The 19,148-nt window shown below is 42.2% G+C and overlaps 1 protein-coding gene across 1 annotated transcript in view; it reads right to left on the reverse strand.

The window, feature by feature from the left end:
• Nucleotides 1-8,908: 8,908 nt before the first annotated feature.
• The window catches only part of VSIG4 (V-set and immunoglobulin domain containing 4), a 34,495-nt gene continuing 24,255 nt past the window's right edge, over nt 8,909-19,148 (reverse strand). Inside the window, exons 4-8 of the mRNA XM_015251775.3 lie at nt 15,342-15,404; nt 14,722-14,799; nt 12,187-12,291; nt 9,969-9,987; nt 8,909-9,629 (exon numbers count right to left, since the gene is read on the reverse strand). Coding sequence (XP_015107261.1) covers nt 9,539-9,629; nt 9,969-9,987; nt 12,187-12,291; nt 14,722-14,799; nt 15,342-15,404 — 356 coding nt within the window. The 3' untranslated portion in view covers nt 8,909-9,538. The remainder of the gene's footprint in view (nt 9,630-9,968; nt 9,988-12,186; nt 12,292-14,721; nt 14,800-15,341; nt 15,405-19,148) is intronic.

Here is a 19,148-nt window from a genome sequence, read left to right on the forward strand (position 1 = left end):
GGAAGGAAGGGATCAGACAGTCCCAATTTGGAGCAGTTCTTGGTCTCTTTGGAGAGACAGACACAGAAATGCAGTGTGGAGCATTTTTTGAGACTAGATGCAAGCAAAACAGGTCACGATTAATTTTCCCAAGAGAGGAGTGATCAAAGAATGCTTTCTAGAGATTGTGAGCATCATTATTTTCTCTCATCATCCTTTAAAATCTAGCTAGCATCCTACTCTTCTAAGAACCTTTCTAATAACACCCACCATCCCCTTCTTCTTGCCATGGGAGAATCATCTTTCTCACCTGCTCTTCTGATAGCAGTTTGTACCTTTGTAAAATCATGTGTCTCATACTGTAGAAATATGTAGTTCCTTGGGTGCATGGATGTGACCCTCTCCCCTATAGCCTGAGAATCCCTCAGTATGATGTGGTGGCTGATGCTCAAACAGGCAAATCAGAAAATCATGATTTTTCAAGGGCATCTAGTTAATGAGTTACAAAGCTGGATCTATGATCCAGGGGCAATAACACAGAGTCTAAGACTCAATGACTCTGACTCAAAATTCAGTGTCTTTTTCATTTCAGCACTGAATGAATAAATAAATATATCTGCAGGGAGGGACCCCAGTACTGTCTGCCTGCTCTCCTTATCCAACTCTGTTCTCCCTCATCCTCCTTCATAAACATAGCCAACTCAAGCAGAATCCAAAATGGAAGAACTCTATGTCTTTTGGTTAGACTACAGACCTAAAGGAAAAGACCTCCTTGTGCTGTTGCTGCAAACTTGGCCCTCCCCAGCATGCTTTGTGTTTGCGAGGTAAAGAGGAACTCCAAGGAGCCCCATGCCTTTTGCTCTAATTCAGGCCTCTGCATAGTAGTCATGATTTGTAGATTCTCCTGGCTCCTAATGCTTTCTTTCATGGACCTACTATGGAATTCAAATTGGCCACCATTAATTACTATTTTAAATGAAGACGTTGCTTCTAGAGAGCCCCCATTAAAAAGCCAACAGGGTACCTTAACTGATAGGTGAGGGAAAAAAAGGAGTGGGTAGCTGAACTTACTCAATATCTATGACATGAGTAGGGATGAAGGGTCCCTCCCTAGGAAAGTGCTCACAGGACAACCCTGCCTCCACCCCAAGCTTTAGTCAGAAACCAAAAGAAAAAGGAACTGAATCTTTCTAGAAGCCAGATATGGGGAGCTGGTCCCCAGGAGTTAGCCATTAATTATTCTGGTAGAAGGAATTTTCTGCAGAGTAGTGTGAGTGCAAGTGAATCTCTATTCCAGGCTATCTCCTACAGCCTTTAGGCCCTGAAACCACAGGAAAGACCACAGCGAGGGAAGGCCAAGGATGGAAGTGGTTATAAAAGAATGGGTAATGTTTGAGTTGGAGAGGCCATTAGCTCATCTAGTTCAACCTCTTTTGGTTAAATGGGAAACTAAGACTAAGGGAGGGAACAGAGCTGATAGATCTGGGACTAAGACACAAAACTGACTCCCAGGATGTAGTCTTTTCTCTTGAACCCAAATTTATATGACTATATGTAGCTTGGAGAGATTATTCACTGGGGCTTGAGTACCACCAAGGGTTCTACGTCTGCTATGTAGACTAAGGACTGAGACTTGGGCACTGCAATCATTGAAGTTGAAAGTGAACCCCCAAATATGCTCTGAAAGCATAACAGGAATTGCCTCTCCCATCTACCATGTCATCAAGATTCATGATGTAGAGCACTGCATAATGGGATTCCAAAGTCTTCCTGGCTGTGAATGGGGACTGTCCAAGGACTTCAAACAAGATACCCTAGGAAGCCATTACTTTCTTCTCATACTTGTCATGTCCTTCATGAAGCCTGAAGGTCACAGTTGAACTTAAGAGTCTGGAACTATCTTTTCCTTATTAAGGTAAACTACTTTGCTCTGCTTTCTTTGTAACCAACATGGGAGAGTAGAAAAAGCCTAACACTTGGAAATTCTGCTTTCTCTGTTATGCCCTAATTTTGTGTCCTTAGGCAAGCCACTTTACTTCTATGTGTCTCAGTTTCCTCACTTATAAATAGGGATAGTGAAAATACCATACCAGAGGGTTGTTGATTAAATGACATAACACATGTAAAACACATAATAAATACTTTAATAAATGTGAATTTCTTTTTTTCTTTTTGTCTATAAGCCCCCTGGATACCAGAATATGACCTGTGGTCAGAGCTGTGCCAGCAGGACCAGCTTATAAGCATGTGACCCATAAAGTTTCACAGGGCCTCATGCTTAGAAAGACCCTACACTTAACTTAATGTTCTGTTGTCACTATCTTGAATTTTATTTTACTTTTTACAAGGGGTCCTTCATTTTCATTTTCCACTGGGCCCTGAAAACTATGTTTCTGTGCCAGAGGAGGTAAAATGGATATTTCAGGATCAGAGGCATTCTGAGGAGGCGAGAGTGAGAGAACACATGATTTGGAGTTGATTGAGTGGATTCAAATTCCAGGTATACCATTAATTTGCTTTTGCTATTAGACATTTACTTTTATCCCTTAGAGGGTCAGCTTCTCAGTTTTGATGATGGGGATTTTCATTTGATAATGTCTCAGTTTTGACATTCCAAGACTTCCTCAGTAACTTTGGGGAAACCTCTCTGGCCATAGGCAGAGCCTAGGGCAGCCATGGTTTTTTGGTCTGACTCTCTGCAGCTTAGGGAGTTAGTATCTGTTGGAGATCAGCTGGCAGTGGGTGGGGACATGGCAGTAGGGACTGTTGCTGCAGTAGGGGACCCTTTCACAACGGTGCTGTTTTGTCATTTTATGCCCAGATTTCCGTTGGCTAACCTCAGCCTTATCTTCCTCATTTCTGTTTCCTCTTGAAGACACTAAGGGCCCTTCAAAACACAGGACCTTCCTGATCACGGAATAAAGCCCAGTTACCTCTGGCCTCTGCACGTTGGTTCATCACAGGGAACCTATGCCTCCTACGAGATGAAGGTATCACTCCAATTAACAGGTATAGTATCTACTTGCTCTCTCAGCTTGGATTCCCAAACTAGGGTGGTGTCAATGGCTACCAAAGGTGGCTTGGATTTGCCCCATCCCATTCTCCTTGGACCCTTCTCAGAATCCTGGGGCAAGGGCTGGGGAGAAGGGTCCCAGTGGTCTTCTGCCCTGGAGCTTGTAATGATGAGAAAGGGAGGATGACATTTCCTCCCCAAACAGACTGTTTAAGAGACAGCCATATAGAAGTGGAATGTTCTCTGGAACCAGGAGTCAGGACATTTGAATAGTAGTCCTGATTTTTCCATTTACTATGTATTTTGAACAAGTTCTTTCTTCATTCTAGGACTCATATTTTTGGCCTTTTCTGCAAAGAAGAGGAGAGGAAGGATTGGATGGTATCTAGGTATTTTTTCAGTTTTTATATTCTTTATTTTGGTGATTGTCATCCCTCTGTTGAGAAAGGACATGAAAGTGATGCTGGGTAATTATCTCTGGGTGTGGCTGAACAGGGGCTGAACTACTCTTGAAAAATATCCAGAGTGCCACTAGTAAGAGGAGGCTCAATTGGGTCAATGGCAGAGCAGTTCCTACTGTTTGGTGTGTTAGCCTTCCCAGGGTACAGCAGGGAAAAATGATATTTTATGTAGTGTAACAGACCAAGAGAAGAGTTTTCAGAGTCCCTCAGCATCACTCCATGTAGATATCCATCTCTTCTTCCTATGGATCTGGCCATCCTTCCTTAGCTGAACCTGCTTTCCTTATATACACTCTATTGGAGAAGCATGGACTAGAAAATCAAGAGTGGAAATAAAACCAATCTAGTTTCAGCTCAGTCACTGCCTCTTTCCATTAATACTGGGGCAAAATGATCTATAAGGCTCTTAAACTTCCAGTGTACTAAGAAATAATCTTTAGCCTCCTCATACCTCTCTTCTCTTTTGATGACCTCAGGAAGGGCATTCAGAAGGCTGTGGACAACTCCAGTTTATACAGGTCTTCTCTCTCCCCTGTCACAATGAACTCAAACTGTATTAATCAGCTTTCTTGGCTGGCCATCACCCACAGTTCCAGGGACTGAGCCAAGGTACCTGTGAGTTCATACATGGAAGGCTCTGGAAAGCTCACCATACACTTTCCTAACAACTTTTCCAGGTAAGTCATCTTGTCCCCATTTCCAGAGAAGACAACTGAAGCCCAAAGGACAATTGAAGCTGAAAGGGAAGCTTGCCCAAAGCCATGACTGGCTACACAGTTCCAGGGACTGAGCCAAGGTACCTGTGAGTTCATACATGGGAGGCTCTGGAAAGCTCACCAAACACTTTCCTAACAACTTTGCCAGGTAAGTCTTCTTGTCCCCATTTCCAGAGAAGACAACTGAAGCCCAAAGGACAATTGAAGCTGAAAGGAAAGCTTGCCCAAAGCCATGACTGGCTACTTGGTGCCCAAAGTAGCATAGAATCCAAGTTTGTCTGATTCTTTCCACTGTACCATGATTGTTGCTTCAGCTGAAAAATCCACACTTCTTTTTTGGCTTGTAATGGACTGAGTAGGTAGAGAGGCAAATGAAGGGATGGAAAATATAGTTTAGAGTCTGAAATTTGAAGACACTCTCAAATATAAAATTGGAGGAGCATGTCACCTTCTTATCAACATATATTCAACTGAAAGAGTTAAGATTTCTTTAAAAAATATACTCTGATTTTTTTTTTCTGAACCTCTACCTTGTTTTAACTGGGACAGGACCTTCTGGCCTTATGGGACAGTTTTCCATTCTCATTACTGGTAACCTTGAAATATTTGCCCCTTTTCATGCCAGTGTTTCATATAGACTAGCTACTTTCTCACAGATCAACTACCACACCTGGGAAGGGGAGGAATTTGACATAAACAATCTGGATTTTTTTTGCAATAATATCTGGGAATTACCAAGGGAGTTCTCCCAGAAACTCCAGGCCTGATCATATACTTGGCAGCTTCCTTATTTCTGTGATGGCTGTGAGTTGAATGAGCCTAGTACCTCACTGCCAAGTCCACTCCCTTGGACTTCCTTGTTGCCTTCATTTTGCCTTCCTTGTTGCCTTCATTTTGCCTTCCTTGTTGATGTCTTCCTGTTCCAAGAAAGACGTATGAAGCAGGGAGGTAAACAGGTCAATGAGGAAAGTTGGAGGACACAATTGGGTAGTACAGGGCATGGCCCTGAACTGTGAGCAACTTGTATGATCCTTAGCAACTCTCATCCCCAATATGGACATTCATTTCTTCATTTATAACATAAGAGGGTGAGACTAGATGATGGTTATTTTACAGCTGCCCTTCTTGAATCTTGATTGGACAAGTGCACCATGTTAGGCTAGACTGAGGGCATAAGAAATTCCTGTTTCATTTGTCCTAAATCAATTGCCAATAGCCCTTGCTTTCTTTCTGGTAGCTCAACCCGTCTCCCCTTTTAAGGAACATTTGTCATGTATCATATACTGGACTAAAAGCTTTACATTATCTCATGTCATTCTCACAATAACTTACTAGGTACGTACTATACTTACACCCATTTTGTAGATATGGAAAACTAGACTCAGAGAAATGAATAAAATGATTTATCCAAGGATTTTCAGCTACTCAGTGGCAGAGCCAGGATTCATGCCCATGTTTAACCTTGAAGCCTGTTTCCATAGCCATAACACTATGAGAACATAGCCTGAGAGTGTTGGGAAGGAGAGGCATGAGCATTGACTCTGGGGCCCGATCCTTTCATGAGGTTAGGTAAGCAAAACAATGACCAAATTGTTCTCCTTCTGCTGCATAAAGAATTTTATTGAAGCTCAGTACTCCTAGAAATACCATAGAGATAGGGCCCCTAGCTGAGCACTGGGACTTCACCTGCAGTGTCAACTAGTCCTTCCCTACATATCCTCAGGATCCCTGTTCTTTTAGAAGCCTTATTGCTTATTTTGCTCACTTTATTATTCTGGTGCTTCAGCTAGTCTTTATATCCTTTGCATTTTCCCTGGTGCTTAGGCTGACTCCTTTCTCTTTCTTTCCCTACAGGGCCACATCTACCAGGAAGATCTCACCTCCCCACTGAAACCTCATGCCCAGCCTCCTGCAGTGCCACACTCCGTGTATTTGACAAGCTGAGTTGGACACTCCATGTAGTAGAGTGTCAGTTTGTCAAATACCCCAAGTGCGGCATATGCCTAGCAGCTCCAGGTCAGGGAAGCTGAGATCCAGCAAACAGACTGCCAGCTGGATACAAGAACACTCTACAAATACCAACTAAGCTCTCAGAAGATATTTTTGATGACTTTGAGGAAAGTAAAACATTGTATCTGAGGGTGTCAGGGAGAAAATGATGCAGCTCTGCTATACACATTGTGGGAGCCCTATGGAGGCAAAATAGGCTTGAAAAGGTATTCGGGGCTCAGGGATGGGAGTCCTCCTTGATTCATTATTTTCTTCCTTCACACTCCCTTCCCTGAGTCCCCCTAGCAAGGACGTCAGAATTTTCACACAAGCATAATGGCAGGGCTTAGATACCCACTTTCTTGACACTTAGCCTTGGCTTCTAAACACACTTGGACCTTATATATCTCTCTCCTTTTCCCCATACTTTTTCTCCTTCTAAAAACACCTTAATTTCTCTCTGCTTTATCCGATTCTTTCCCATACTTCCTGGCCCAACCAAACTCCAGTCTATCTAAGGACTTTTGAAAGTCAGTCTACACTCTTTCCAACTTCATTCTCAAAGCATTCATTGCCTGGGTGCTGGTGTATACCCTTCTATCTGCTGCTGCCCAATGATACCTCTTGAATTGTTGGTGAACTTTTAGAGGGGATATTTTTGAATTCTCCACTAGATTATGAGCTTCTCGAGGACAAAACTGTTTCCTTGATTGCTATCTCCCCATTCCATCCCTACTCCAGTCCCTAACAGAGTACTCTGTTTACAGAAAGTACTTAATAAATGTTTACTGATTGATTGACTTTCCACTAGTCCATTAACTTTGGGTCTTTGGGCCAAATGCTACCTAGGAATTTTGTGAGAAAAAAAAAACTTTGGTTACCACAATGCTGTAGGGTGTGTGAGGTAATTGCCAAAATGGAAGGGTTTTCTTTCTGAGAAATAGGGTCAAGAGTCAGAGGAAGAGGACAAAATAGTAGGCTAAGAGGGCAAATAAATTTGGAATTACTTGGTAACAAAATGTTATACAGGTGCTTTATTGCAGGATTTTTCAGAGCCTTTAATATTCTAATGATGCATTGGGAATCTCCAAGAGGGAGCTACAGAATGAAGCATTCCCATGCTATCTGATCATGGATTTTTTTTCCCCCTGTGGGCTACCTCTTGGGTCTAACATTCCATGAAACAAAATGTGAGAAACTGCCTTAGAGAAACTTCATACCTCCTCTCTCTTCTAGACAGCTTCTCTTTTTACTCCTTTACTTTTCCCCAACCAGCTACCTGCCTAACCTGCCTAATACCATTTTTTGTTTAGCCTATCCTGCAGCTTTGGGCTAGCCCTATACGTATAACATACTGGCTTGTCTTGTATGGAAAAAAATTATCAGCTTTGGGGCATAGATGATCTTCAGAAGTTTCCTGCTACAATAAATAGATGCTCCTAGGAGTCCACAGACTTGACTTCTGGTCTCTGCTATACCAACGGCTTGATGTGTGTGACTTTAGACAAATCATTTTTCTTCTTTGGGCTTTACTTCCCCATTTATAATACGGGAGAGTTAGAATCAATTATCCCTAAGATCTCTAGGACAAGAGACTTTGATAGGGGATGCACAGGTTCTATGGAGGACAGGGGCAAGTTTCTGGATTGGGGTTCCTCTTACCAATGGAAATGCAACTAGAATTCTCTTCCTAGCTCCAATAACTTCTTTCTCTAAGGGGAGTGGGAAGAGATAATGGCTATTTTCAAAGGCCGTGAGTCTGGACACAGCTGTTTCATGAAGGAAGCTGAGGTTTCCATTGGGTGGGGGCCCTGTTTCAGAGGCTTGAAAGCATGATGGGGAAGAAGTTGCCCCTTTTACCAGCCCTGTGAAGCCGGCATCTGGGGATGAGGAAAGCACTGAGATTTTGACTGTGGGCTTTGCAGGTTCGTGGTGGTAAAATTAAGGACTCTTTGTTTACTTTTGTGTACTATTTTGACTTCTGCAATCAATTTATAGAAAAGAAGCTCCTGCATAAACCTGAGCTGACCTAGGAGTTGCACTGTAACCAAAAGTGGCACATATCAGCTTCCATGAAAAATAAAGAAGTTGATTTGACATGGATTACATGAGGGGAAAGAAGCAGTGTTGAACTGGCCCAAAAAATGTCCTCACTAGGGAAACTGATTTAAAAATATATATGTATGCACACACCTGCACACACACACCTGCACACACACATTCAAACTCTTAGTGCCTATTCTTGCTTGAGAAGAAAGACTTCCCTTCCCTGATCCCCACCCCCACATTGTAAGATGGGGTCAGGAGATAGAGATGTTCTATGAAGAATACAACTACTCCAAAGATTTTAGGATTCTAGGATGTGGAAATCCTTGAGAGTGATGCATCCATACTTTGGAAATAAGGGAAGCACTTTGTCTCTGCACCCAGTCTCCTGAGACAGAAGAAAGTCTCCTTCTTTTTCAGGTTTTCAATTGACCTGATCAGGGAAGAGTCATCTAGCTGGAACTGGGAGGATGATTGGGGAGGGACTGGAAGGCAGTTGAGTACTGTTTTAACAATGATCCATTGTGTTCCAGTCAGCCCACTGCTGAAGTGAGGTAAGGGTAGTATCGGTGGGAAGGAGAAAAACCAATGAAAGCAAAGGTGCTATCCATACTCCCAGGGCCCCAGTCATCTCAACTAGTCTCACTTTAATCACTCTTGGTAGTTCCCTAAAAAAGATCAATATTATCAAAGTTACTGTTATGTTTAAATGTTTATTAAGCATCAAAAGAATACCAGAGCACTAGACTTACAGGAGCAGAACTGAACCCTGGCCTGCTGTATGACAATCTCATTTAAAAGCTATATGGCACTGGAGAAAGGGAAGTGATCCTGAACCCAACTGGTCCCCTCTGGTCTTTTGGTTGTAAGAGACCAAATTTGAGTGATGTCTGGAGGCATGAAGACCAAGTCCTAGTGCTATGGGTACTGTTTTCTGGTATTTGGAGAGAAGCAGCAGAAGCCCCAGGCAGGAATACTAGAAGGGCTAGGGCCTGACCTAGCAGCAGGCTTGCTTGAGATACATATGGTAACTTCTTAGGTGAAATCTGTTACTCCTAGGGACCCCAATGTTGGCAGGGAGGATGTATTAGGCTATCCAGGAAGAAAGATAGCAGGGAGGCAGACAGTGCAAAATTCCAGAGCTAAATATGCAATTATGTCAACAGATCCTAGCCTAAAGGACATTTTTAGCAGACACTCTTGTCCTTGGTGGCCAGAAACTCATAATCCATGGGAACTGTGTGCAGCAGGTGAGCGTAGTCACTGTTGATCTGGGTGATGATCTGGCACTCCTGGCCCAGGCAGGGCTCATCAGAGTAATTGTAGCCCAGAGTCTAGGAAGCTGGGTCTTCACTGGAGCAACCACTCACGAAGATGGCCACCCTCATGGTTTCACCAGAGTCACTGGCCTCTCTGGCATGCACCCTGTGGCCCAAGAGCCCACCACCCATGAGAAGAAATTTGAAGTCGGGACCCTGGTTTCCCACCTTTCTGCCCTAATTCTTGCCACCTGAACCTCAGGCGCGTCCCACCCAGGGATTCTGGGAACAGAAGGCTGATGGACCTAAATTACTTTGTGTGTTCTGTGGGCCAGGAAAGAATCACAGGAGGTACTTCAGAGAGGGAAGAAAGGTGTGCCCTTATCCTGAAGGCCTCTGGGCTTAAGATTTGGTCTGTACCAAATCGCCTTTCTTCTATGCCAGTGAGCAACAAAATTCAGGGCAATGAAGGGGTCAGAAGATGGAAGAGGAGAGGCTATCTTACCTGGTAACTTCACAGACATCTAGAAAAGAAGGAAGAAACCAGTCAGAAGTCTACACGGAGAGTGGACAAAGGCCAATCATGGACCCTGGATACCCACCAAAAGGTGAAAGAAGAGGAGACAGAAAGGGGAATCTCAATATGTTTCAGTCTTCCAACAAATGTAAAGTGTTGGAAAGGTGAGTTGGAACACAGGGATGCAAATTTCCCAGGGAAAGGAAAAGTGAGCACACATGATTACTGTCCTCTTTGGCATACTCTGACTCAGGACATTGGGCTTGGTGTGGCAACAGGAGGGTCACTGGAACTGGACCCACTCTTTACCCAGGAACCTTGTCAAAGATCCCCAGGTAATCCTTGTGGGAAACTTGGTAGCCATCCAGAGCCCAGGCGGAAGGGTCTGAATTAGTCTGATGGTCAGGACCATGACCTGAGTCATTCCCAAACTCAACCCCACCCTGCATCCAGGAAAGATCCTGGAATAGGTCACCATTGACCCCTAGTGTCTCTGGAGATGAAATATCTACATTCCATGCAGGCTTAAAGGCTCTATAGCCTTGTACAAAGATAGATGTCTCTTGGCACTACCCTCTAGAGGGCTTGTAATCTTTCAGGGATGCAACTGGGAATTCATACATTAAACCATAGCAAAGCAAACACAGCATGCTACAGATCTTTTGCCTTGTGACAAAGTACTGTATTTCCATGTCTAACATTCTGTATTGGCCTGGTAACTCCCTACTGCAGGGTCATTTTAATTTTTATATGCCTAGTCTCTGGCACATAGTAGGCACTCAGTAACTACATGTTAAATTGAATTGATGCCCTCAGGCTGTCTTCATTATAGAGGGTTAGAAAGCAGGAATTCTGGGAAGGCATTCCAGGAAGGGAAAAAGCATAAAGGCATGAGGTACATGGCTTATTTGCCTGTTTGACTTCAGTGACTGGAAATGAAAATAAGTAGAAGGGAATGGTGTGGATTGAGAACATCAGCCAGAGCCACATTGCAGAGGACCTTGAATAGAATGCTACATTTTGACCTTTGAGTCATGAGGAGCCCTGGAGATTTTTGAGAGGGAAATAATCTAATATAATTGCAGTTTATACCCAGTCTCATCAAGACTATGATGATGTTTTCTTTTCAATATTCCTGAGATTTGTAGCCACTTGAGATGCCTCCACTTCCAAGTTTAGCCTCATGGGTCATAGCCATGGTAATTGGCCAAGACCAGAGCTTATACTTGAGACCCAGGAGAATGAGACACTCAAGGCTCTCTTCTCTTCTTTGGATGGAGAGACCCATCGTGGAAACCAAGCTATTCAGGAGTAGGAGCTACTACAGAGGAAGAAATATGCTAATGCTAGTTAAAATGGCTAGTGTAGCAGGAATTGAGGTTTAGTTGGGTTTTACTTAAAAATTAACATCCAAATTTCTCTTTTTCCTCTTCTGTTGGCAAACAGTTATTAAATGACACTTACACCTTCATCATGTCACTCCTCAGCTTAATTTTTTTTAGTGATTTTTGATGCCTTTGCAAGTCTTAGAGAAAAAAAGTCCAAATTCCTTAACTGTTCATTCAAGACCTCCTATGATCAGGAATAAATTTTCATTTCCCTTAGCTACATGAATTTCTATATTGCTGACCCCACTCACAGTCATCTTTTAAGATTTTATCCCCTTTACTCATATAGTTTCTCTTTCCTGGATATTGCCCCCTTCCAAATTATTTTCATCCTCGAAGGACTGGCCTAAGTCCCACCTCCTTCTGAAAGCCCTTGCTAATTACTGTAGCCCTAAATGAATCTCTTGTTCTCTGGATCCTTTTAGCATTGATTGCCTTCTCCAGTCTTGAGACTATAGCTTTTATAGCCTTGTATTGTTATTAATAAACTCCATGCTTCAACCTTGATTCCCTTAATTAAATTGTAAACAACTTGAGGCCAAGGGCTGTGACTTCTCTTTTCTTGCCTCCTCATTAGAAAAACCCATCCAGAGATTCTGTACTAGGTTGAGTACCCAAGATTTGTGGATTAACTTCCAGAAGTTGTATTCTCATTTTTTGGCTTGCACATCTGTCTCCATGGACCCCTACCTTCACTCTCAAACTAGGCTGGAGACACTCTGAAGTGCCTAACACAGTGCCTGATACAGGGTTTATGTTCAACTATACTGTTGAATGAATGAATGAGCAAAACCTACCCAGTCATACTCATCACTCACCCTGTTGAGATGTCTTCCGGCAGAGAATGATATAGGCCATGGTGATTACAACTAAACAGCACAAGGAGATGATGAGAATGATGGCAAAGATAGGTAGTCCCTTTCCTAGGAGGCAAAACAAGACCAAGTAATATCTGGTTGAAAATGAGTCCAGAAACAGAGACTCTAAAAATCAGCCCAGACCAGGTCACACCTCTTTATTTTCCATTTTACATCTTCTCCTACCTTTTTTAGCTGGCCAGAGAGACAAACAAAACCCCAAGCCCATGAGAAAGACTTGAGAGAAGCTAGAGACTCCATGTATAAACAAGTTCTTTCAGACCCACTGGTTGATGGCCGGTTGGCTTAGATATTTGAACCAGGACTCTATGCTTTACATGAGGCCAAGACAAGAGGATTTCAACCTTTCTTAAAGAGGAAAAAGTAGTTCTGTGGCTTTGCAGCATCACAAAAATGCTACCTTACTGAAATTCTGATCAATTACTTCTCGCTGTAAGGATTCTTTCCTTCTCACTCTCTGGCCAAGTACCCAAGTTTCTTTCTCCTCAAAATGTGTTTCCACTGAGTCTCCTGGGTTACCTATCCCAATAATGCCTGAAAGCTGAAGGAAATCACTGGACTAGGCTTCCAGTCCTGGATCTGTTATTTACTTTTGTATGACTGTGGTAGGCAGAATAAGTGCTCCAAAGATATTCACATCCAAATCTCCAGAACCTGTGAGTATGTTTACATTGTAAAGATGAATTAAGATTGCAGATAGATTAAGGTTGTTAATTAGCTGATGTTGAGATGGGGAGATAATCTTGAATTATCTGGGTGGGGTCAATGTAATCACAAGGGGTCTTCAAAAATAGAGGGAAACAGAAGATGAAGTTTCAGAGAGAGATTTAGGGATGCCACATTGCTAGTTTTGAAAATACTAGAAGGGGGCCAAAAGCCAAGGAAAAAGGGCAGCCTCTAGAAACTGGAAACAACAAAGAAACTGATTATTACCCAAAGACTCCAGAAAGAATACAGCCTTGATGCACCTTGATTTTAGCCCAGTGTGTCAGATTTCTGATCTCCAGGAGTGTAGGATAATAAATTTGTGTTATTTTAAAGCACTAAGTTTGGGGTAATTTTTTTAGCAATAATAGAAGAATAAGACAGTGACCTTAGTCAAACTTTTGACTAATGCCTTAGTTTCCCAATAAGTTCAATGAAAAGATTGGATGATGTCTGATGCCCTTGTAGCTATAATATTCTGAATCTAGGGGGTGAGGTCAAGGGATATGAATGGGTAGGGAAAGTAATCCCAGTGTCCTTAGGATTTGCTGCTGAAACTGGCTTTGTTTGCTCTAGCCCCCAAAATACTATGTTCTATAAATCTGGTATTTGTGGTCTTTGGCGCTCTGATTGGAGCTAAGAGAACCCAAGCTATTAAATTACACAGATCAAGGGAAGATTCCCCATTGGAGAGAGTCAAGTAGTGAAAAAATTAATAGAGGATACAGGACACGGACCCCAAATCTGAGAATTTCCATTCCTCCAAGGGTTATCTTATCATCTTCCCAAACCGACACTCCAAGAGATATATTCTAGCCTCCCTTCTCCCACTGGATGTTGCCCTGGGAGAGGCACAGAACTATGGAAGCTTTCAAACCAAAGGTGACAATGTAAAGATGGCACACAAAACAGGTTTAGGCTATGAGCAGAGACATCCAAGAAGCTCTGCAACTAGGAAGGGAGAAGTACAAGAGCATTAAGTAGTCCACCATCAATGACACAAAAGCAGAGGATGAGATCAAGAGTGATAGTCATCAAACTATTTAGAAACAATCAATCAAAACATATGTCTACTGTAGATCTAGAGTCTTAAATGTCCCCATGTTATACTAGGCATCAGTACTTTTGCTGCAAAACCATGAGGTGGCATCCTAGGTGATAATGGGGAGCTCAGTAGTTAAGGGAAGCATCAAATCATCAACTAGTGTAGAAGTGTCTCATTGTTTTAACAATCAGTGCAGTCATATCAGTGCATACCAGCTGACTATTGGCTCTAGGTGAAACCCCAAAGAGCTTATCTATGTGGTTTGGATCTCTGAGACTGTGACTTAGGGATCCTTGAAACTTTGGATGAATCAGAAATAAGCAGCAAGCTGTTTGGTGAGCCCTGGTAAAGAGCTGAAGCTGTGAGGCTCTGCCACTACACTTACCTGGCCCAATGTCTATCTTCCTAGGAAAGCTGGCTGAAGTCATAACTCCATTTCTACCCCTACTTAGCATGATTGAGAAATATATTAGTATTGCAACAAAGAACTATCTAAGAACACACCTATCACTCCCCTTAACCCCACTCTGACTTTGTTTATCCCTGAATCTGTGTCGCTCCCTCTCTACCCCATCCACCTGACCCAACTCCAGGGCCTTTGACCATAGCCTGGCATATAAGAGGTAATGATCTGCAGAGCTGAATGATGTATAACAGTGTAGGAAGTTTTGGTTGCAAATTTCAGAGCCAAGAAGGAAGAATAAAAGCCCCAACATTGCCCTTACCTGGCCCAGCACTTGTCTTCTCAAGGTAGTTATCAGCTTTAGTGGTCCAGCCCCAAGATGAGCTCACTCTGGATGTTGCTATGACAACAGAGTATTAGGATTAGAGGCCTCTCTTTCAGTTAGGAGCTGTGAGGTGGAAGGTGGCTGCATAGTTTGAGATCCTTCTGTGGGCATCTGTGCTAAGATTTCCAGGATACCTGGCCATGTCATTGACTACTATTACAATAAATTGATATATTTTAGTTTTTCACTGTTGATATTGGGAAAAAGGCCCATAGAGGAGAGGCAATGTACCCAAAGTCCCACAGCAAGTCAGACTAGGAGCAGAACAGAAGTCATAGGTTTCCTTTCCCACTTTTCCCATGGGATTATTCTAATTCTATCCCTCCTTTTTTCTCAGAAGTTTTCACAAAGAAGGTACAGATATTCATAATTCTACTTCTTCACAACATTTAAATCCTTGCTATCTTTCTTTTATCTCCATTCCTCTATCACTCTGTTCCTTCTGAAGAAACCAGTGACCTCTTATTACCCATCTAATGACATTGGGCCTCCTCCCGTGGCTTCCATGACACCATCTAAGGCCTTTCCTACTCCTGCAGAACCCTAGTAAAACTCACCTTCCAAGGGGGATTGCATGGTTGTGGGTGCCTTAGTCTTGATCTCAAGTGGCTTTGAGAAGTCTGCAAGGAAAAGGGAAGCCAGTCAAAGGTCTTAGAACCCTTGAGTGAAGAGTTGAATGCCATAGGGAAATTAATAAGTAGTAAGGGCCAGTCAGGTACATACCTAGACCTGTCCCAACACTTATCTCATGATGCTGGAAAGTTGTCAGTCATCTGCTCATTTTTCACATTATTTCAAGGCAGGATTCTTAACCCAGAGTACATAGGAATATACAGCTAGAGTTCAGAGAATCTTTTAATTTAGATGGGAAAATATATTTTGTTTTTACTAATTTCCAACTGAAATTTAGCTATTCATTTCTTGAGAGGGACTTAGAAGTATTACAAAGAAGATGGCTGTGGGTGATGTCAGTGGAAATGGTAGCATAAAGACCTCCAAATATTCACCTCTTCATAAAAGAAATGAAAAAACTGATAAAAAGTTTTCATAAACTCTTTTTTTCTTTTAGATTTTGGGAAATTAGTCAAAGGTTTGAATCAACCCAGATAGCAACTATGGAAGAAAAACATCCCAGTCTTGTTAGGAACAGAACAATTTTTTTTTGCATTTTAACTTACACTTGCTTTATCACCCTCCTTGAAGTCAGCAATATCCTTGAAAATTAACAATATTCTAGGTGTTGGAGTGAGTAGAACATACTTAATTCCCAAGCAGTTGTCTTTATTTGACCTGAATTGTGGTTCCTTGAAAGACCTGACTCACAAAGCTTGTCTTTACTGGTCACCCAGTGCTAAAACTTTCCCCAGGCAGGGGGAGGGGTATGTGTCACACAGCTGCCTGAGGCAATGGACAACAGTTGAGGTAAGCAAGAGACTAATCAAAAAATTAAAAGGAAAAATATTGTGTAAAGTGTTGTCTTTGCAACTTTGAAAATCTCTGACACATTCCTGGGAATCTAGAAGGCCACAGACATTTATAAGGCTGTGTGCATGCTCAGAAAAGATATGAAAAGGTCATAAGTTCTTACCTGTGGCTATCCTTGAGGTTCTGCATTAGCAGGAATTGAAGATTATGGCACAGTTATAAACTTCCTGGATGAAAGCTGAAGACATATTTCAACAGGCAAAAGAGCCCTGGGAGATTTATTGGTTCTAGGTATTTAAGGAAATAATCTATCCAATCATTAGCTGACCACTAAGCTCACTGAGAAGAGACTTCAATGGCAATCTATGACGAAGAATACAAGAGTCTACGTAGAATTAGTTCATAAAAGTTACTGAACAAACAAACAGCAATTAGTAGAACAAGTAGTGCTAACAACAAGCCCTGGAATGAGACAGGGAGATTCAGATTTCCAGATTTGGCACACTTATTATTTTAAAAATTCAATTGTCGACAATCATATGAGATATGCAAAGAAACTATTATAGCCCATAAACAAGTGAAAAAGCAATGAATAGAAACCATTCCTGAGGGTAAGGCCAAGATATCAGAGTAGTAAGACACTTGTAGCTCACTCTCTCCCACAAATACACCAAAACTCACATCCATGGACCTACCCAGCCAACCAGAGCACCTGCTGAACTCCAACAGAACATCGCCGTCTGCAAAAGACAAAGACGCCAAAAATCTGGTAGGAGAAATGGAAAAAAGAAAGAAGAAAAGGCAAAACAGTGCAAGACTGGTCCTGCAGAGAGATGGCAGCAAAGGAGGAATAGCGCTTTTCGTTGGGCATCCCCCTCTCCAATGGAGAGGCCAGTGGGATGGACAGGGAGCCTCCAAGGCTTGGATCTGTACAGAGAACCCCTTGACTGACAGAGCTAAGTTAAACAGGCACAGAGGGTCCCTGCGACATCCAGCCCGAGATGCAAGCTGGCAGCTTGGGGCCAGGACAGGCTGCCCTGGCCGGGCAGAGGACTGGGGCAGGTGCACTGAGGCATCCCTGGGAGACTGCAGGGTGCTGTGTGCCGTGTATGAGTGGCTACGCAGGGCAGAACAACCTGGGCTATACAACAACATGGCTGATATGCCCTGGGGGAAGGGTGCCAAAATCCCCATCTCTGAAAACCTGCAGAAGGTTTTCAGGAGAAGAGAGGTGGGGCTCAGGCACAGCCGCCACATCCTCCAGCACTTAGCACCCAGGCATGGGAGGGGCTGAAACCTGAATCTGTACCTAAGGGCTTAGCAACCTCAAAGGCCAGACAGAGCCTGGAGCCCGCCTATGGAGCGCAGACCCGAGGTGGAGTGAGCAGCAGCACAGAGCAGTGGAGCGACCGGGACTGGGAGAGGGAAGGCGGCCACCCACCTTCCTGGCAGGAATGCAGCACCTGACTGTGGTGCTGGGAAGGGCCGCAATCTGCCGACATACTGGGCTGGTCTGCAGTATCTGACTGTGGCATCGGGAGAGGCAGTGACCCACCTGCCCACAGTGAAGGAGAGCTGCACTTGACCCAGTGTTGGGAGGAAGCGTGATCTGCTTGCCAACAGGCACTGGAAAAAGCATGGACCAGGGCGCCAACAGAGGGCCTCTGGAAATAGCAAGCTGAATTCATGAAACAGGGCAAAGACAGAAAGACTTCTGACTAAGAGCGCACAGTCTCTAGGAGAACACTGCCCTCCCCCCTTTTAATCTGTTTTTATCTGTTCTATTTTCTATTACCTTTTCAATTTTTACTTTTTAGACAATTATATGTGCTCCCAGTTTTAATCCCTTTAAGTTTTATTTTAAAATATTATTATTACTATTATTTTAAAAAATCCACCTCATTTCATTCTTATTTCTCTTGATTTTGATCTCCTGTTATTGATTATACACAGGTTTCAAATATTTTTTTCCACTTCTCTCCTTTTTTAAAGGTTTTTAAAAGACGTCTCAACCTGATTGCTATTCTGCTTCAAGTTGCTCTTCTATTATTCATTAGGCACTGTTTTCAAATCCCTTTTCTCCTTTCTTTTAAAATTCTCTAATTTATCCTTTTTATCTGTTCTATTTTCTATTACCTTTTTAATTTCTATTTTCTAAACAATTGTATGTACTTCTAGTTTTAATCTTTGTAAATTTTTCTTTTTAAGTATTTTCATTATGATTATTTTTAAAAATCCACCTGAATTCATTTTCATTTCTCTTGGTTTTGATATCCTGTTATTGATTATACACAGGTTTCAAATATTGTTTTTTGAACTTTTTCCCCTTTTTTTAAAGAGTTTTTAAAAAGACGTCTCAACTCAATTGCTAGTCTGATTAAAATTGCTCTTCTAATATTGATTATACACTGTTTTCAAACTTTTTTCTCCCTTCTTTTAAAATTCACACTTGTTTTAAGTTTTATTCCTACATAGGCTTTAGATAGATAAACAAATAAAATTCTTAAGGACCACAATAGATAACTGATACTCCATAAGCCACAGTGCCAGAGAAAGATGAACAAGATGAAGAAGCAGAGGAACAACTCCTAATTAAAAGAGCAAGAGAAATCCCCTGAAAGAACGATCAATGAAATAGACATCAATAGCCTATTAGGTCAAGATTTCAAAAAAGGAGTGATCAAAATACTGAAAGAACTAATAGAGATGGTGTTTAGAGATATAAAATATGTCAAAAATGAAATTGAAGCTATAAAAAGACAAGTAGAATTGGTAAACAGATTGGCTGAGATGAGAACTGATTTAAAGGCTGTACAAAGCAGACTAGATAATGCAGAGGAATGAATAAGTGACCTAGACGACAGGACAGCAGAAAACACCCAATCAGAACATCTGTGACATAAACAGATAAAAACAAATGAAAACAACATAAGGGACCT

This window comes from Vicugna pacos, chromosome X, assembly GCF_048564905.1.
Source record: "Vicugna pacos chromosome X, VicPac4, whole genome shotgun sequence".
In the NCBI taxonomy this organism is placed as follows: Eukaryota; Metazoa; Chordata; class Mammalia; order Artiodactyla; family Camelidae; genus Vicugna; species Vicugna pacos.